Source organism: Palaemon carinicauda, chromosome 1 (assembly GCF_036898095.1).
Source record: "Palaemon carinicauda isolate YSFRI2023 chromosome 1, ASM3689809v2, whole genome shotgun sequence".
Lineage (NCBI taxonomy): Eukaryota > Metazoa > Arthropoda > Malacostraca > Decapoda > Palaemonidae > Palaemon > Palaemon carinicauda.
In genome coordinates, this window is record NC_090725.1 from 10924287 (window position 1) to 10945995 (window position 21709).

A 21709-nucleotide genomic window follows, 5' to 3' on the forward strand; every position below is an offset into this window, starting at 1 on the left:
AGAGTTATTGCATTACAGTACACCAGATGTAATGCTATCCGAGTCTCTTGACTTCCCAAAATTGTATCTTGATATAGTTTTAATTTGACCCCTTGAGTCCACCACACATCTTTTAAGTGTAACTCATAAGTATGAACACCCAAAGATGCTGTCACTCAAAACTGAATAGCATCTGTATTTGATGTTCTGAACTGAAATAACCAAATTTTATTTAGTAATTTGCATTCACAATAGTCCTATGGTATCAGGTCACTCCCTTTGTTATTATTAGTATAAACACCACCCAAGCAGAAACATTGCTGGATATTGGTAAAGTTCCGATATACTCTATGAAGTGTCACAGTAAGTGTTAAAAAATGTTATTTTCATTAGTAAAATAAATTTTTGAATATACTTACCCGGTGATCATGTAGCTGTCAGCTCTGCTGCCCGACAGAAAAAACCTACGGGCGGAATACGCCAGCGATCGCTATACAGGTGGGGGTGTACAACAACAGCGCCATCTGTCGAGTAGGTACTCAAGTACTTCATGTTAACACAGAACCAATTTTCTCCTCGGTCCACTGGGTCTCTATTGGGGAGGAAGGGTGGGTCCTTTAATTCATGATTACCGGGTAAGTATATTCAAAAATTTATTTTACTAATGAAAATAACATTTTTCAATATTAATCTTACCCGATGATCATGTAGCTGATTCACACCCAGGGGGGTGGGTGGAGACCAGCATACATGTTAACATTAGAAGCTAAGTATTCCGTATTTCATTTTAGCAGTTATTCAAAATAACAAACATAAAATTAATAAGTACCTGGTAAGGAAGTCGACTTGAACAACTACTCTGCCTTTTTAAGTACGTCTTCCTTACTGAGCCTCGCGATCCTCTTAGGATGCTGAACGACTCCTAGGTGCTGAAGTATGAAGGGTTGCAACCCATACAACAGGACCTCATCAAAACCTCTAATCTAGGCGCTTCTCAAGAAATGACTTTGACCACCCGCCAAATCAAGTAGGATGCGAAAGGCTTCTTAGCCTTCCGGACAACCCAAAAACAATAATAAAACATTTCAAGAGAAAGATTAAAAAGGTTATGGAATTAGGGAATTGTAGTGGTTGAGCCCTCACCCACTACTGCACTCGTTGCTACGAATGGTCCCAGAGTGTAGCAGTTCTCGTAAAGAGACTGGACATTCTTGAGATAAAAAGACGCGAACACTGATTTGCTTTTCCAATAGGTTGCGTCGATTATACTTTGCAGAGATCTATTTTGTTTAAAGGCCACGGAAGTTGCGACAGCTCTAACTTCGTGTGTCCTTACCTTCAGCAAAGCTTGGTCTTCCTCACTCAGATGGGAATGAGCTTCTCGTATTAACAGTCTGATAAAATAGGATAAAGAATTCTTTGACCTAGGCAAAGATGGATTCTTAACTGAACACCATAAAGCTTCAGACGGGCCTCGTAAAGGTTTTAAAATAGAACTTAAGAGCTCTTACAGGACATAAGACTCTTTCTAGTTCATTTCCAACCATACGATAAGTTTGGAATATCGAACGATATTAGTCAAGGCCGAGAAGGCAGCTCGTGTTGGCTAGAAAACCAAGTTGTAGAACATGTAGCCGTTTCGGATGAGAATCCGATGTTCTTGCTGAAGGCATGAATCTCACTGACTCTTTTAGCTGTGGCTAAGCATATCAGGAAAAGAGTCTTTAAGGTGAGATCTTTCAGGGAGGCTGATTGTAGCGGTTCGAACCTGTCTGACATAAGGAATCTTAGTACCACGTCTAAATTCCAACCAGGTGTAACCAAACGACGCTCCTTCGTGGTCTCAAAAGACTTATGGAGGTCCTGTAGATCTTTATTGTTGGAAAGATCTAAGCCTCTGTGACGGAAGACTGATGCCAACATGCTTCTGTAACCCTTGATAGTGGGAGCTGAAAGAGATCGTTCTTTCCTCAGATATAAGAGGAAGTCAGCTATTTGAGTTACAGAGGTACTGGTCGAGGATACGGATACTGACTTGCACCAGTTTCGGAAGATTTCCCACTTCGATCGGTAGACTCTAAGGGTGGATGTTCTCCTTGCTCTAGCAATCGCTCTGGCTGCCTCCTTCGAAAAGCCTCTAGCTCTCGAGAGTCTTTCGATAGTCTGAAGGCAGTCAGACGAAGAGCGTGGAGGCCTTGGTGTACCTTCTTTACGCGTGGCTGACGCAGAAGGTCCACCCTTAGGGGAAGTGTTCTGGGAACGTCTACTAGCCATCGAAGTACCTCGGTGAGTCATCCTCTCGCGGGCCAGAGGGAATCAACTAGCGTCAACCTTGTCCCTTCGTGAGAGGCGAACTTCTGCAGTACCTTGTTGACAATCTTGAACGGAGGGAATGCATATAGATCTAGATGTGACCAATCTAGTAGAAAGGCATCTATATGAACTGCTGCTGGGTCCGGGATTGGTGAGCAAAATATTGGGAGCCTCCTGGTCATCGAGGTTGCGAAGAGACCTATGGTTGGCTGGCCCCAGGTGGCCCAAAGTCTCTTGCATACATCCTTGTGGAGGGTCCATTCTGTTGGAATTATTTGTCCCTTCCGACTAAGACAATCTGCCATGACATTCAAGTTGCCTTGGATGAACCTCGTTACTAGTGAAATGTCTAGACCTTTTGACCAGGTGAGGAGGTCCCTTGCGATCTCGAACAATGTCAGCGAGTAGGTCCCTCCTTGCTTGGAGATGTACGCCAAAGCCGTGGTGTTGTCCGAGTTCACCTCCACCACTTTGCCTTGAAGGAGAGACCTGAAGCTTTTCCAGGTCAGACTTACTGCCAGTAGCTCCTTGCAGTTGAAATGCATTATCCTTTGACTCGAGTTCCATAATCCCGAGCATTCCCTACCGTCTAATGTCGCACCCCAGCATACGTCCGATGCGTTCGAGAAGAGAACGTGGTTGGGAGTCTGAACAGTCAGGGGAAGACCCTCTCTAAGGTTGATATAGTCCTTTCACCAAGTCAGACAACACTTTATCTTACCGGAAACCGGGATCAAGACCGCTTCTAGCGTCTTGTCCTTTTCCAGTGAAAAGCTAGATGGAATAGAAGAGGACGGAGGTGTAGTCTTCCTAGTGACACAAATTGATCCACTGATGACAGTGTCCCTACCAGACTCATCCACAGCCTGACTGGGCAGCGTTCCTTCTTCAGCATCTTCTGGATGGATAGCAGGGCTGGGGGTTGATCGTCTTGTTCAGCAACGTCCTCATCAGAGGGTTCCTCATCCGAAACTGATGAGGAAACGGCAACGGAGTGGGCAACGTCTGACTCGCCGAATCCGGTCGCACTGGTGGATGCGTAACGGAGCCGGACGCATGGCATTGCTGCACAGTCTGTGAACTGTCAACAACCATGGGTGCGCGAGGAAGTACAGCGTCAACCCGAACTGTCTAGACTGTCTGGGTTATGCAGTCAACACCCTACCGGGTTGCTGAGGTTGACGCACTGCGTCACAACAAGTCACCTCTGCTGGTTGTTGAACGTATTCCTAGTGACACACTGAACGTCAACAACCACCTCCGAGCGTCGCTTAACTTCAACGTGCGACTGGCAACCCACACTGGGTCGCATCGGTGGAGGAACCACCTCAACTGGCAGACGCGAGTAGGATACCTCAGCGTCAACAGGGCGCACAACCAACCGGTTGGAAGGTTGTTGGCCAGAAGGTTCTTCTCCGCACTTAAGTCCTGAAACAAGGACACAAGCTTGGACTGCATGTCTTGCAGCAAAGCCCATAGGGTCTACGGGAGCAGGTGTGGCAACAGACGGGGTTAGCGACTGAGGCGGAACCATTTACCATCCCTGGAAGCCTTGTTATGTGTGACATAATAGTACAGCAACACTTCAAAGGCTCGACAAAAGTGAGAAGTTGACCTGTAACAACTTGGAGCGTCTCCTGGCTAGGCGCCAGGGCGAGTTTACCAGAATTGAGAAGTCCATCTGGGCAGAGGCAAGGACTCCCAAGCCGAGAACTTCTCTCGTGTCTTATCAGACTCTCGCTCTATAAGCCAGTTTAAAAGAAGGGAAAGCAAAGGCTGTATCCCTAAAACTCCTCCTGGTGCAAAACCAGTCGCCTAGCCAACGTAACGCTCTCTAGGAGAGCGAGAGAGTACTAGCTTAACAACAACGGCTTCGAAGCAGCTAGGCCTAGTGTAAGTTCTGACGTTTAGGCGAACGAGGAGCAGCAGTTACAAGATCCGGACGAAGATCCTTAAAAAATCATTATGATTTAATTAAAGTCCATAGGGGGCTAAGCAGCTTAAGGCTCCTCTCCAAATGACAGAGTCCTCAAAGGAATATCAGTAGGAGGGAGAACAGCACTTTCTCATCTACAGGAACCTTGTACGAGAAAAGCTAGGTAATCTCAGTGAGTCTCTCACTGGTGCATTAGTAGCAGACCAGAAGGCAACGTCATGTAACTGCTTGACAGTCTGTGAACTGTCAACAACTGAACTGTCAACCACAACGGGTGCGTGTGGACATACAGTGTTCACTCGAGACTGCTTTGACTGTCTATACTGGGCAGTCAAAACAACTCTAGAATGCGGAGGTTGACGCACCGCGTCAAAACACGGCAGCTTAACTCCACCCTCCTGTTGTTGTGGTAGCTCACGCACGTCAACGGAGGGTTCCGCGCGTCGGCGAACGTCAACTTGCGTCTGGCAGGGTCGACTGCGCATAGGTGGTGGAGCTCTCACAGCCGGAGTGTGGGAGCAGGCAGCCTCAGCGTCAGCTGGGCGCACAACCGTGGCTGGTTGTAGGCTAACGGGTGCAGCGTCAACCTTCTCCGCACGATACTCCTGCATAAAGGAAGCTAGCTGAGTCTGCATAGACTGCAGCAAAGACCACTTAGGGTCTACAGCAGCTGGTGCGGCAACAGACGGAGTTATTGCCTGCTGCGGTACCACTTTGCCTCTCTTAGGAGGTGTGCAGTCGTCGGAAGACTGCAGCGAGTCCGAACTGACCCAGTGGCTACAACTGGGCCGTTGGACTTGCACGGAAGGGACCGACTTGCACTTAAAAAGCTGCGAGACCTTGGTCCATGGTTTCTTACGAGAAACCTCTTCCGCAGACGAGGAATAAATGGGCTCTCTCGTCTTTGTGTGGGTGGGGCGATCTTGGGTAGATACGCCCGAAACCACGGAGGGAAAACGTCTGTTCGTTGATCAAGGCCTGAGGAACCCATAAGTCGTTCGACATTACTTCTCCCCTGGGCTTGGGAGCTTGTAAGAGGTCCCGGACTAGGTGAACGACCGGCACGAACAGACGAACCCTCGGACGCAACACTGTAACACTTGCGCATATCACTTTATCACTTCGATTTTCTGTTTTGCACTAATTTCACTGAAATCGAAACTTTTACTGATTTCTACGTGAAATACGCAATTCTACCCTTCATTAAAAGGTAGTAATGCGAAATCAGTCGTATAATGCAGCTCATTAATACTAGCAAAAAACAGAAAACATATATAAAGATAAAAAATTCAGTGGCTGGGAAAGAGACTAAACACTAGTTCAAATAAGCTACGTTTACAATCTCTCACCGCACATAGCCTGGGGACAAGAATAAAACCCTAGAAACGTTTTATCTTCTTCCCCGTACAGCGACTAGGGAGGAGAGTAACACGAGAAACAACGTTACCCGCTTGAACGGAACGTTTTCTCTCCTCTCTCTCCCTCCGTCTCTATCTCTCTCTCTCTTTCTCTCTTGATTTCGCACCTAAGAGAAGAGCCCAATTAAAAATCGTCAAAAAAACATGTTATTTGACTAAAAGGAACAAACTGAAAGGTTTTCCAAATAAAAAGTTCCTTTAATTTTGAATTTAAAACATTAAAGTTAAGAAAGAATGAACGAAACGTCAGAAACGATTTACTCTTACTGCAAAGTGAAACCGTGATACTCTCTCTCTATCGTAACGATAGAGCGCATGTTGAACGTCCTGAACGTCAACAACTGCGTAGTCTAAAAACTAAACGTGAGTTCATCTTTGAAAAACAGTACGAAAACTATCAAAGAGATTCTTTCATAAAACATTAAATTTTAAACAGTTTTAAATTCTTTAAAGGCTAATGGGCTCAACGTTGATTAACTTCGGTTCCAATTTCGGACCGCCTACTAAAAGGAAAGGTCGCATATAAACAAAACATAAAAAATTATTTTATATGTTTAAAATAAATGGAAAGTTAATCGAAGAGGCCTAATAAAGGCGGAGAGATATAAAATATGTGGATCTATAACGTGTTAAGCAAAATTACAAAAACCTAAACACACTTCCTTCTAAGGGAAGGGTCGGCCATTTAAAAGTGAAAGAGAGTCCATACTTTCTTTGTCACCATAATTAAATCTATCCAAAACGAGTTCAAGTTTTGAGATGAAGATAAAACCCCTGCATAGCGAAAGCTCAAAACTAGAATAGTGTACTTCACCAAATAGTTGTGAAAACAAATCCAGTTAGTAACAGCGTATTTAGTAGGTCTTGCCAGTGGCACGACAGAGAGAAAATTGGTTCTGTGTTGACATGAAGTACTTGAGTACCTACTCGACAGATGGCGCTGTTGTTGTACACCCCCACCTGTATAGCGATCGCTGGCGTATTCCGCCCGTAGGTTTTTTCTGTCGGGCAGCAGAGCTGACAGCTACATGATCACCGGGTAAGATTAATATTGAAAAATTCATATTGTCTATATGAATTCATTAATTAACCAATGTGCGTTTCACTATAATTGTAATACTAACAGCTTCCCATGCCCATGTGTGACAAATCCAGATAACTGTAATAAATTTTTACCTTGTTGAATCATAATCGATATAATTGACTGTTTGATGTAAAGTCTTAATTTGTGAATAACAATTATATAACAATCAGTGAGGTTTAATATAAAGAGGGGTAATTCATGCTACTGTAGTTTATAGTCCCAATGCTAATGAATATGTAATTGTCCAATTCAAAACAGTTGTCCCATTTAACAATGAATGAATGATTTAAAGTTTTCAGGCATCCTGACATCCCATTTAACAAATTCATTGCTAATGCACAGACAATGATGGTCACAATGTTTGAAATACATTAAATTTTAAAACAAAAATATAATAAAAAGAAAAGTTGCATAAGGGTACACAACTGCACTCTACAATGGTCAACCCATGATATACACTACCCTACTTAAAACACTGGTCTAGTAATGCCTGGTACCAATTGCAGGTAGTGTATGTATATTATTATTATTATTATTATTATTACTATTATTATTATTATCATTATTACTACTACTTGCTAAGCTACAACCCTGGTTGGAAAAGCAGGACGCTATAAGGCCAGGGGCTCCAACAGGGATAATAGCCCAGTGAGGAAAAGAAACAAAGAAAAATTAAATATTTTAAGAACAGTAACAATATTAAAATAAATACATACATACATATACCAAGGCACTTACCCCAATTTTGCGGGGTAGCAGACATCAAACAAATGAAACAAAAAAGGGGACCTCTCCTCTCTACGTTCCTCCCAGCCTGACAAGGGACTCAACCGAGTTTGGCTGGTACTGCTAGGGTGCCACATATCTGCCTAACTGTAAAATTCTGATTCATACAACCACTACCTCTTCTAAAACCACCCTGTACTTCTAAGATTGCATTCTCTGTTTTATCCTTAATCCTATTAATCAGTACTCTACCATACACTTTTCCAACTACACTCAACAAACTAATACCCTTGAATTACAACTCATGCACATCTCCTTTACCCTTACATAGTGGTACAATACACGCACAAACCTAATCTACTAGTACCATTGACAACACAAAACACATATTAAACAATCTCACCAACCATTCAAGTACAGTCACACCCCCTTCCTTCAACATCTCAGCCCTCACACCATCCATACCAGATGCTTTTCCTACTCTCGTTTCATCTAGTGCTCTCCTATATAAACTATAAAAAACTTTAACAAAACAAGAGGAAGAGAAATAAGATAGAATAGTGTGCCCGAGTGTACCCTCAAGCAAGAGAACTCTAACCTAAGACAGAGGAAGACCATGGTACAGAGGCTATGGCACTAGCCAAAATTAGAGAACAATGGTTTGATTTTAGAGTGTCCTTCTCCTAGAAGAGCTGCTTACCATAGCTTACTCTTGATTGAGCTACAGCATGTGTATTCCACACTTATTGTACTTACTATAAAATTATTTGGCATATCAGCTGACAACCTTCAACTCGTTAATATTCCACACTTATTGTACTTGCTGTAAAATCATTTGGCATATCAGCTGACAACCTTCAACTCTTTTAACACACAGAAATCAAGAAATCACAGAGTGAGTCAACTAAAATGAGAATTTGCAATAATGACAAGTGTACCAGGCCATGTCTTCACTTATACAAGTATAGCAAATGATATCTTATGCCATCGACTTGCTTACATTGCAAGTGTCAAAACATAGCACATTTAGTTTTTGTAAAATCTTTGTCATGGAAATGAATCAAAGATGGTGGAGAGATTACCAATGATAATCAACTCAAATACATTACCTTAAGAACTATTGTAACTCGTACTTATAGAAAACAACTCATAAAAATAATTTTGTCATCATAATGTTTAGTCTATAATCTTGCATTACCCACAATAAAATGTTATTTTGATTATAAAATAAATTTTTGAATATACTTACCCGGTGATTATAATAGCTACACAGGTTACGGGTGTACCCAACAGCGCCATCTGTCGTCCAGATACCCAGTACTCAATGTAAACAAAGAACTCAATTTTCTCCTCGGTCCACTGCGTCTCTATTGGGGAGGAAGGGAGGGTCCTTTAATTTATAATCACTGGGTAAGTATATTCAAAAATTTATTTTATAATCAAAATAACATTTTTCAATATTTAACTTAGCCGGTGATTATAATAGCTGATTCACACCCAGGGGGGTGGGTAGAGACCAGCAAAATATGTTTACATTATTATGAGCTAAGAATTTTTATTTCATTTTAGAAGTTATCAAAATAACAAAAACAAAATAAATAGGTACCTGGTAAGGAAGTCGACTTGAACAATTACTCTGCCTTTTTAAGTACGTCTTCCTTACGGAGCCTCACGATCCTCTTAGGATGCTGAGCGACCCCTAGGATCTGAAGTATCAAGGGTTGCAACCCATACAACAGGACCTCATCAAAACCCCTAATCTAGGCGCTTCTCAAGAAATGACTTTGACCACCCGCCAAATCAACCAGGATGCGAAAGGCTTCTTAGCCTTCCGGACAACCCAAAAACAACAATAAAAACATTTCAAGAGAAAGATTAAAAAGGTTATGGAATTAGGGAATTGTAGTGGTTGAGCCCTCACCCACTACTGCACTCGCTGCTACGAATGGTCCCAGAGTGTAGCAGTCCTCGTAAAGAGACTGGACATCCTTAAGATAAAAAGACGCGAACACTGACTTGCTTCTCCAATAGGTTGCGTCCATTATACTTCGCAGAGATCTATTTTGTTTAAAGGCCACGGAAGTTGCGACAGCTCTAACTTCGTGTCCCCTTACCTTCAGCAAAGCTTGGTCTTCCTCACTCAGATGGGAATGAGCTTCTCGTATTAACAGTCTGATAAAATAGGATAAAGCATTCTTTGACATAGCCAAAGATGGTTTCTTAACTGAACACCATAAAGCTTCAGACAGGCCTCGTAAAGGTTTAGTTCGTTTTAAATAGAACTTAAGAGCTCTCACAGGGCATAAAACTCTTTCTAGTTCATTTCCAACCATATTCGATAAGCTTGGAATATCGAACGATTTCGGCCAAGGTCGAGAAGGCAGCTCGTTTTTGGCTAGAAAACCAAGTTGTAGAGAACATGTAGCCGTTTCAGATGAAAATCCGATGTTCTTGCTGAAGGCATGAATCTCACTGACTCTTTTAGCTGTGGCTAAGCATACCAGGAAAAGAGTCTTTAAGGTGAGATCTTTTAGGGAGGCTGATTGTAGCGGCTCGAACCTATCTGACATGAGGAATCTTAGTACCACGTCTAAATTCCAACCAGGTGTAACCAAACGACGCTCCTTCGTGGTCTCAAAAGACTTAAGGAGGTCCTGTAGATCTTTATTGTTGGAAAGATCTAAGCCTCTGTGACGGAAGACTGATGCCAACATGCTTCTGTAACCCTTGATAGTGGGAGCTGAAAGAGATCGTTCTTTCCTCAGGTATAAGAGGAAGTCAGCTATTTGAGTTACAGAGGTACTGGTCGAGGATACAGATACTGACTTGCACCAGTTTCGGAAGACTTCCCACTTCGATTGGTAGACTCTAAGGGTGGATGTTCTCCTTGCTCTAGCAATCGCTCTGGCTGCCTCCTTCGAAAAGCCTCTAGCTCTCGAGAGTCTTTCGATAGTCTGAAGGCAGTCAGACAAAGAGCGTGGAGGCCTTGGTGTACCTTCTTTACGTGTGGCTGACGTAGAAGGTCCACCCTTAGAGGAAGAGTTCTGGGAACGTCCACTAGCCATCGAAGTACCTCGGTGAACCATTCTCTCGCGGGCCAGAGGGGAGCAACTAGCGTCAACCTTGTCCTTTCGTGAGAGGCGAACTTCTGCAGTACCTTGTTGACAATCTTGAACGGAGGGAATGCATATAGGTCTAGATGTGACCAATCTAGGAGTAAGGCATCTATATGAACTGCTGCTGGGTCCGGGATTGGTGAGCAATATATTGGGAGCCTCTTGGTCATCGAGGTTGCGAAGAGATCTATGGTTGGCTGGCCCCAGGTGGCCCAAAGTCTCTTGCATACATCCTTGTCGAGGGTCCATTCTGTTGGAATGATTTGTCCCTTCCGACTGAGACAATCTGCCATGACATTCAAGTTGCCTTGGATGAACCTCGTTACTAGCGAAATGTTTAGACCTTTTGACCAGGTGAGGAGGTCCCTTGCGATCTCGTACAACGTCAGTGAGTGGGTCCCTCCTTGCTTGGAGATGTACGCCAAAGCCGTGGTGTTGTCCGAGTTCACCTCCACCACTTTGCCTTGAAGGAGAGACTTGAAGCTTTTCAAGGCCAGATGAACTGCCAGTAGCTCCTTGCAGTTGATATGCATTGTCCTTTGACTCGAGTTCCATAGTCCCGAGCATTCCCGACCGTCTAATGTCGCGCCCCAGCCTACGTCCGATGCGTCCGAGAAGAGAACGTGGTTGGGAGTCTGAACAGCCAGGGGCAGACCCTCTCTGAGGCTGATAATGTCCTTCCACCATGTCAGGCAAGACTTCATCTTCTCGGAAATGGGGATCGAGACCGCTTCTAGCGTCTTGTCCTTTTTCCAGTGAAATGCTAGGTGATATTGAAGAGGACGGAGGTGCAGTCTTCCTAATGACACGAACTGTTCCAGGGATGATAGCGTCCCTATCAGACTCATCCACTTCCTGACTGAACATCGTTCCTTCTTCAGCATGTTCTGGATGCATAACTGGGCTTGGCTTGTTCTGGGGGCCGACGGAAAAGCCCGAAAAGCTAGACTGTGAATCTCCATCCCTAAATATACAATAGTTTGGGATGGGACCACTTGTGACTTTTCCATATTGACAAGGAGACCCAATTCCTTGGTCAGATCTAGAGTCCACTTTAGATCCTTCAAACAGCGACGACTGGAAGAAGCTCTGAGAAGCCAGTCGTCCAAATAGAGGGAGGCTCGGATGTCCGCTAAATGAAGGAATTTGGCTACATTCCTCATCAGCCTCGTAAACACAAGAGGAGCTGTGCTTAGGCCAAAGCACAGGGCTTGAAACTGGTAGACAACCTTTTCGAAAACGAATCTTAGAAAAGGTTGGGAGTCTGGGTGGATGGGGACGTGGAAGTAGGCGTCCCTTAGGTCTAACGAGACCATCCAGTCTTCCCTTCTGACCGCTGCTAGAACCGACTTTGTGGTCTCCATGGAGAACGTCTGCTTTGTGACAAAGACATTCAGCGCACTGACGTCTAGCACCAGCCTCCACCCTCCTGTCTTCTTTGACACCAAGAAGAGACGGTTGTAGAATCCCGGGGTTTGATGATCCAGGACTTTGACTACCGCTCCCTTCTCTAGTAAGAGAGACACTTCCTGTTTCAATGCTCGTCTCTTGTCTTCCTCTCTGTACCTGGGAGAGAGATCGATGGGAGACGTTGCTAGAGGGGGTTTTCGTACAAACGGGATCTTGTACCCCTCTCTGAGCAACTTCACAGATTGTGCATCTGCGCCTCTCTCTTCCCAGGTCTGCCAGAAGTTCTTGAGTCTGGCTCCCACTGCTGTCTGAAGAAGCTGGCAGTCAGACTCTGCCCTTAAAGGACTTGGTTCCTTTCCTCTTTCCACGTCTCCCTTCGGCACGAGCACCTCCTCTGCTGGAGGCTCTGCCACGAAAGGGCGGAATAAAACGGGACGCTGGAGTGTCCATCCTTGGTCTAGCTGACAAGGTAGGCAAAGGGGTGGCTTTGCGAGCAGAGGACGCAACAAGATCGTGAGTATCCTTCTGTATCAAAGAAGCGGCAATCTCCTTAATCAGGTCCTCTGGAAAAAGGCACTTGGAAAGAGGAGCAAACAGAAGTTCGGATCTCTGGCATGGTGTAACTCCAGCTGAAAGGAAAGAGCATAGGTTCTCACGCTTCTTAAGGACTCCGGACACAAAAGATGCAGCAAGCTCATTAGACCCATCACGTACGGCCTTGTCCATGCAGGACATGATGAGCAAGGAAGTCTCCTTCTCTGTCGGAGAGATCTTTCTGCTTAGAGCTCCTAGACACCAGTCTAAAAAGTTAAAAACCTCGAAGGCTTTAAATATACCTTTCAAAAGGTGGTCCAGGTCCGAAGATGACCAACATATCTTTGAGCGTCTCATGGCTAGCCGGCGGGGAGAGTCTACAAGACTTGAGAAGTCGCCCTGGGCAGAGGTAGGAACTCCCAAGCCGAGAACTTCTCCCGTGGCATACCAGACGCTCGATCTAGAAGAGAGTCTAGCAGGTTGAAACGTAAAGGCTGTCTTCCCTAAACTCTTTTTGGACTGCATCCATTCTCCTATCACTCGTAAAGCTCTCTTGGACGAGCGTGCGAGGACGAGTCTAGTAAAGGCAGGAGTGGTTGACGGCATGCCTAACACAAACTCTGACGGAGGAGAGCGCGGAGCCACAGACACAAACTGGTCCGGAAACATCTCTTTGAACAGGGCCAAAACTTTCCTAAAGTCCAAAGAGGGTTGCGTAGACTTAGGCTCGTCCAGTTCTGAATGCGGTTCATCTACGTGTGCAGCACCATCATCATCAGAAAGTCCCTCATCCGAGTATTGAGGAGGAAGCGGCAACGGAGTAGGTAACGGCTGGTTAGCTGAGTCCGGTCGCACGGGTGCATGCGTGACTGAGCCGGACGCAACGTCATGGAACTGTTGCCCAGTCTGTGAGCTGGCAACAACCATAGCAGCGCGGGGACGCACAGCGTCTACTCCAGACTGTCTAGACTGAAGTGGGTGAGCAATGGCAACCACACTGGGTTGCGGAGGTTGACGCACCGCGTCAAAACAAAACAACTCTGACGGTTGTTGAACCTCACGAACGTCAACGGATACCTCCGTGCGTCGCTGAACGTCAACATGCGGCTGGCAGCTCACACTGGAACGCATGGGTGGCGGAACTCTCTCAACTGGAGTGCGTGAGAAGGTTACCTCAGCGTCCCCAGGACGCACAACCGAGCGTGTGGGTGGTTGTAGGCAAGGAGCTGCACTAGCTGGTGTGGCAGCAACCTTCTCCGCACGAAAGTCCTGCATAAGTGACGTTAGTTGAGACTGCATGTCTTGCAGTAAAGACCACTTAGGGTCTACAGGAGCAGGTGCGGCGACAGACGGTATAACTGTCTGAAGCGGTACCGCTTTGCCTCTCTTAGGAGGTGAGCAGTCATCGGATGACTGCAGCGAGTCCGAACTGACCCAGTGGCTACAGCTGGGCCGTTGGACTTGCGCGGAAGGGACCGACTTGCGCTTTAACGGTCGTGAGACCTTGGTCCATGGTTTCTTGCGAGAAACACCTTCCGAAGACGAGGTATAAATGGGCTCTCTCGTCTTTGTTAGGCAGGGGCGATCTTGGGTAGATACGCCCGATACCACGGAGGGAACGTCTGTTCGCTGATTAAAGCCTCTCGAACCCATTTGTCGTACGACATTGCTTCTCCCCTGGACTTGGGAGCTTGCAAGAGGTCCCGGACTAGGAGGACGACAGGCACGAACAGACGAACCCTCAAGCGCAACACTATCCACAACACTATCACTCACTTTAACACTTCCCACTGCACTTTTACACTTCAGCTCCTTCACATCCGCCATGAGCTGGTTACGGTCACTAGCCAGGGACTCAACTCTCTCACCCAGAGCTTGGATGGCACGCATCATATCAGCCATCGAAGGTTCCTGAGTGCCAGAAGGGGGGTTAGGAGCAACCACTACAGGGGAAGGAATAGGTTGTGGGGCATGAGGAGAGGAAATGTCAATAGAACGAGAGGAACTTCTCCTAACTCTATCTCTCTCTAGCCTACGTGTATACTTTTGGAATTCGATAAAATCGAATTCCGAAAGCCCAACGCACTCCTCACATCGATCTTCCAATTGACAGGTTTTATCCCGACAATTGGAACAAACAGTGTGAGGGTCGATAGAGGCCTTCGGAAGACGCCTTGAACAGTCCCTAGCATTGCACTTCCTAAATTTTGGGATTTGTGAAGGGTCAGCCATTTTGAATTGGTCAAAGGGGAATTCAAAAACTATCAAAAAGTCATCAACAAAGAATCCGTAATCAAAAAGAGTTCAAGGAATTGTGAAGAGAAAGCCTGCACAGCGAAAGCTCAAAACTAGAATAGTGTACTTAACCAATTAGTTGTGAAAACAAATCCAGTTTAGCAACAGCGAATAAGCACGTCTTGTCGGTAGCACGACAGAGAGAAAATTGAGTTCTTTGTTTACATTGAGTACTGGGTATCTGGACGACAGATGGCGCTGTTGGGTACACCCGCAACCTGTGTAGCGATCGCTGGCGAATTTTACCTTAGAGTTTTCTGTCGAGCAACAGAGTTGCAGCTATTATAATCACCGGCTAAGTTAAATATTGAAAAATGCATGTACATTATCAGTAACTGTAAAACTACAGTACATTCTAAAAGAAAAAGGCAAAGTTTAACAAAAACAACTGACCTTTCCATAAATCTGAGTATCTGAAGAGCAAATTTTCTTACCTGAAAAGATAAATTTTTGTTAAGATCGCAATCAATAACAGCTGGAATGCTAAACCTAAAAATCCAAAATTTTTTTAAAAATTCAAACTTAACATACCATCTATATCAGCTGAGCATTCATGTTAAGTATTTTCAAAATCTATCAAATGATACATACGAATTCTATATATTGCACTGTAGTTTTCTCTATACAGTTCAACCTTGAGTCCTTTAATATCAATCTTCTTCCATGCAAAGTAGACATGGTTGTTGAAACTTCATAACAAGGTAGTTATTATAGAAAGAGTGGTGGGGTACCACCCTCTCTAATGACATAAGTTATTTATTTATCCCTTTAGCCATAAGACTAAAAAGGGCTAATTAATGGACAGAATGAATATTAACGGGATGGTTTATCAAACTAGGATTAGCACCTTATTTCAAAGCTATTCTATTTGTTTCCATGAGACTACAACCATTCATTCTTTAACACAGGAAACTCCGTCATTTGTATCAGGTAGTTCCTCTCAACTAACCGGCTAAGGTTCATTCCTTCCTAGATATATAACTTTACTAGTCACTAAGAGGATCGAGGAGAAATAATTCCAGTTACTTCTAAAGAAACCTCACACGTGGGATTTTGAATCATTAGAGAAAAATTGAACTAGGGATACAAAAAAGGGAGAACTTCTCTTCCTTAATGAAATGCAAAAAGTTAATATGTAGTAATCCTCCCAACATGCCAAACTAAGCTCAGAATTGGAAGGAAACTCTGTTACAGCCTAACCCCCTTTATAAAGAAGATACCTGTATAGGAAATCAATATATAGTAGTATGTAGTCAGCTAGGCTGTAGTCAAGGAGGGAGGAAGATAAAGAAAATGAAATTTCTGTCACACCTGTCACAGACTAAAGCCATTATTGTACATTGGACAAGATCCTAAAAGGTTGGGGATTAATCACTGAGCAAATGCTACAGGTCAGAGGAACATGATTCCAAGGGCTTGTGAGCATTACCCAACATAGAATGAGAAGAGGGGCCAGTTGCACAAGACTCCTCTCTTATTACCTGAGAATTATCAAGTTCTAGAGGTGCATTCTTACAAGTTAACTTCTGATCTATATTCTAAGGGTGGATCACATCCTTGTTAAATAAAACACTGCAGTGACACAGGAGACTGCATTAAATATGACAAACCTGGAACTATTTATAGGGATATTACTTACGGCGAAGCTGGAAGACGAGCCATAAGATTTTTAGCTAGGGATAACCACCCAAACCACTAGTTAGCAAGTTTGATTGGGGATAGCCGGCTACAGTCATTTGTTTCGTGACTATACAAACCCTTACTATTTATAGGGATCACTTACCTCTTCCATCCATCCATATACCAAAGGCACTTCCCCCAATTTTGGGGGGTAGCCGACATCAACAAAGAAACAAAACAAAAAGGGGACCTCTACTCTCTACGTTCCTCCAGCCTAATCAGGGACTCAGCAGAGTTCAGCTGGTACTGCTAGGGTGCCACAGCCCACCCTTCCCCGTTATCCACCACAGATGAAGCTTCATAATGCTGAATCCCCTACTGCTGCTACCTCCGCAGTCATCTAAGGCACCGGAGGAAGCAGCAGGGCCTACCGGAACTGCGTCACAATCGCTCGCCATTCATTCCTATTTCTAGCACGCTCTCTTGCCTCTCTCACATCTATCCTCCTATCACCCAGAGCTTTCTTCACACCATCCATCCACCCAAACCTTGGCCTTCCTCTTGTACTTCTCCCATCAACTCTTGCATTCATCACCTTCTTTAGCAGACAGCCATTTTCCATTCTCTCAACATGGCCAAACCACCTCAACACATTCATATCCACTCTAGCCGCTAACTCATTTCTTACACCCGTTCTCACCCTCACCAATTCGTTCCTAACCCTATCTACTTGAGATACACCAGCCATACTCCTTAGACACTTCACCTCAAACACATTCAATTTCTGTCTCTCCACCACTTTCATTCCCCACAACTCCGATCCATACATCACAGTTAGTACAATCACTTTCTCATATAGAACTCTCTTTACATTCATGCCCAACCCTCTATTTTTTACTACTCCCTTAACTGCCCCCAACACTTTGCATTCTTCATTCACTCTCTGACGTACATCTGCTTCCACTCCACCATTTGCTGCAACAACAGACCCCAAGTACTTAAACTGATCCACCTCCTCAAGTAACTCTCCATTCAACATGACATTCAACCTTGTACCACCTTCCCTTCTCGTACATCTCATAACCTTACTCTTACCCACATTAACTCTCAACTTCCTTCTCTCACACACCCCTCCAAATTCTGTCACTAGTCGGTCAAGCTTCTCTTCTGTGTCTGCTACCAGTACAGTATCATCCGCAAACAACAACTGATTTACCTCCCATTCATGATCATTCTCACCTACCAGTTTTAATCCTCGTCCAAGCACTCGAGTATTCACCTCTCTCACCACTCCATCAACATACAAGTTAAACAACCACGGCGACATCACACATCCCTGTCTCAGCCCCACTCTCACCGGAAACCAATCGCTCACTTCATTTCCTATTCTAACACCTCTTAGGAGGGTGAAAGTCTGTACCAACTGGCTTTCGGCATTAACCCGGGGTTTTCACTGTATGATACTAAATCGTAACTGGTGGGAACACTTGCACCTCGGTAAGATACCGTGCTCCGCAAAACTAGCGGCCTCGCAAGCTGTGTGTTTGTGATACTAGCAATGCGACTAGTCTAGGTATGAGTTCTTTAAGTCATAAGAACCTTTGAGAGTACTGTACCATAGACATTACCCAATTCCCCCTCACTAAAGGTACTGGGAACACAACTACTATTATTTCTATAATAGGTTATACAAGGGAAATGATTTTCTATGGAGAAAGGTGAAGCCTGCTGAGCTGAGGACCATGGTGCTGGTTCCCTAGAACTGGGGAAGATAAAGGAAAGAAAAGGAGCCAGTCATCCTTACTCATTCCTCCCAGACTAATCCTAGGTAACCTTACCCCTCAATCCTCTGCTACTTGTCCATCAAGGAGCTTGAGGTGTTTAAACAACTTGTTGCTCAGCCACCACAGGACCAATAGAAAACGTTTGGTAGCGGGCAGTGAAGGTTGTTTAATGCTTCCATACGTCCACTTGCAATATCGGCACCACAGAGTACAGTAGTTCCTTTTGAACGCCTGGGACGTTGCAATGCCCCTGATGTCATGAGCTCTGAGTCTTGGTGGTAGAGGAGGGTCAGGATTCCATTGCCATGTCGATGACCTTGCAAATACAAGCCGAGTTGTTATTTTTCGTGACCCTCCTCTTGACCTTCCCCGTGCTGACAAAGTGTGTCGATACACGGGAGCGAGCTGCTACTGTTCTTTTCAGGTAACTCCTAAGACTTCTTACTGGACAGTAAGAGTTGATCTGGGTCATTGGTAAAGAACCAAAAACTCTCAATCCGGAAGGGCCCGAATCTAGAATCAGCTATTCCCGAATTTTAAATCTTAGCAATAATCTCAGGGACAAAACTGAAGATTACCTTTCCCCATCCCCTTGAATGGGCAAAGTCATAGGAAAGACAATGCAGTTCACTAACGCTTTTGGCCGAAGCCAGGGCGAGTAGGAACACCATCTTCAAAGTGAGGTGGCAATCTGTTGCTTGGCTTAATGGTTTGTAGGGGGCACCCTTCAGAGACTGAAGGATGCGAATCACGTTCCATGGAGGAGGTCTAACTTCTGATTGGGGACAGGTAGCAGAGAAAGTTCCAACAAAGAGGAAATATCTACTCCATTCAGTTTAAAGGCCAGACTTAAGGTTGAGCGGTAGCCTTTCATTGCCGAAACCGAGAGGAGCATTTCTTCCTGAATGTGTACAAGAAACTCCACTATCGCTGGAATAGTGGCATCGAAGGGAGAGATGCACCTTCCACGACATCAACCACAGAAGCAGTCTCGGAGGTATCCCGTCATCTTTCTCGCAACTCGCGAAAATCCTCTCTGAGTGAGGAGGTGCTGGATAGTCTCTAGGTAGTCCCTGGTATATACCTTATACAGATAAGTCCTTGGAAATCAAGCATCATTTTAATCCCAAAAAGGTAACTCAATAGAACAATCAATAAAGGCTTATGACCTAGCACAACACTATATTCCTCAAAACACTTACAATTACAGAGGCACAAAAATTATAAACCTTAAATAACTTATTTCACTTCTAATGTTCTGCTATTATAATGGAATAAACACAGTCAAAAAGGACTTATCTGTATAAGGTATACACCAGGGAATCCAATATGACAAATACTAAAGAAATAGTGTCTCCCCTACTCAAAAGGCCAGTGTATTATTGTGCAAAACATGGACTCGGTGTGTATGACAGGGATCTTCAAGTTCAGGCATTATCGAATTTGACACATACCACCGATGCTGGATCTCTCTAGCTATGGGTGACTTATCATTACTATGTCATTGATGAAAATCCCCACTAGAGTTGGAGACAACTCAAACTGCACATCATCTTGCACCCAGCCTCCATCTAATTTCCTGTCGACTGAAACTTAATATCTGTGTTTCAGGAAATTAGACGAAGGCTGGGTGCAAGTTAATGTGCAGTTTGAGTTATCTCCAACTCTAGTAGGGGTTCTCATCAATGACATAGTAATGACAAGTCATCCATAGCTAGAGGGTTCCAGCATTGGTGGCATATGTCGAATTCAATAATGCCTGAGCTTGATGATCCCTGTTATACACACCAAGTCTGTGCTTTGCACAATGATACACTGGCCTTAGAGTAGGGGAGACAATATTTCTTTAGTATTTATGTCATATTGGATTCCCTGGTGTATACCTTATACAGAAGAAGCTGGATGTGGCAGAGATGAGAATGTTGAGATGGATGTGTGGGGTGACAAGAAGAGATAAGATACGGAATGAGATAATTAGGGGGTACCACTGGAGTTAGAGGTCTATCAGATAAGATCCAAGAAAGTAGACTGAGGTGGTATGGTCATGTCATGAGAAGAGATGAACAGTATGTTGGGAGGAGAGTGATGGAAATGGAGGTACAGGAAAGGAGAGGGAGACCAAAGCAAAGGTGGATGGACTGTATCAAGGATGACCTTCGATCAAAGGGATTAACCGATGATGAAGTGTGGGACAGAGGTAGATGGAGAACGCTGGCCAGAAACATCGACCCCACATAAAAGTGGGAAAAGATGCAGACAAAGAAGAAGAAGAAATACAGTAAAAAAGAAACCAAATCATAATAAATATGATGCACATCTATATTTTATCAGAATACCCAAGAATATAAAAGGCACTAAAAAAATACTAAAGTAATATAACTAATAAAATCAGAAGTACAGTACGTCCAAACTTTCTGAGTGAATAGTATGTGTTATGATAGTGGGAATACAAGCCACTTTCCTACCTGTTAACAATTGCTACCACGTTCAGCCCGGTACTGAAATAAACTGTCAAAACAAACTATGGTACTTAACATTGGTAAAGGTGAAGTAGCAACGTCAGTCATGTTGAATTAACGACAATCACTTGCGAAAAACACCGAACAAATCAATTACGACTTAGCGGGCAAGTCCAAAACAGAAGGATGACCTGGAGGGTGTTCGTGTAGGTGGCGGTGGCGTGGTACAAGTGTGGTTTCTGGGGTCTTTGTTACGGCCCTTCCCTTTGATGAAGGAGTTATCTAATTGGAAGACAGCCTGTGAATAGTGGTTTTCACACACCCCTGATGTACACACGACACTCACGAGGTGCTCGCTCGAGGGTAGTAACCTCTGCATTCCATGCTTTTATTTTTCTCTGGTATATTTGGAAGATTTATATCAGAAAAGGTAGATAGAAGGACTTTTCACCGGCCGTCACAGGTCTCTCCCCAGAAATAGATTTTTCCTTTGTCAAAATCCCTTACAATAAAGGTGGTTTGTATTTATATAGAAACAACTTGATATTTGATATTACCACAACAATATTCTATAGAGAAACATAACTGCCTATAGCATGTAAATTAAAACCCACCTTGAGTGAATCGTAGGATTGGTGATAAGGTGGTGGTTGTACCGATGGATTATATGCATCGTTAGGGTTGCCCATTGGGGGTGGGGGCATGACACCAGGCATCATCCTGTCAATTACCAAAGACTATTAAGAATCACACTAATACATTAAATGCCTAAGAATAAAAACACTGGTATTACTGTCTAATTAAAGGAAAAATAATAACCAATCTTAATTAAAAAAATGTTTGTTCTTATAAGAAAAATTACTTAATTGCTTCAATTACAATACATACACTTCTGTATCAGACAGCCCAATGAGTTAATTGAAGTAATACGTTACTGTTTTTGGTCAAAGCTTGTATTGAAGAGAAATCAGATTCACCAAAAGAGAAAAAAAAACATAACTAAATCTAAAGTCACAAAACTTTTTTGGCTTATAA

At 44.0% G+C, this 21709-nt stretch overlaps 1 protein-coding gene across 1 annotated transcript in view; it reads right to left on the reverse strand.

Annotated features, from left to right (window-relative positions):
• The window catches only part of LOC137646902 (WD repeat-containing protein 47), a 358427-nt gene that overhangs the window by 221011 nt on the left and 115707 nt on the right, over window positions 1-21709 (reverse strand). Inside the window, exon 6 of the mRNA XM_068379977.1 lies at window positions 21289-21394. Within this exon, the coding sequence (XP_068236078.1) occupies window positions 21289-21394 (106 nt within the window). The remainder of the gene's footprint in view (window positions 1-21288; window positions 21395-21709) is intronic.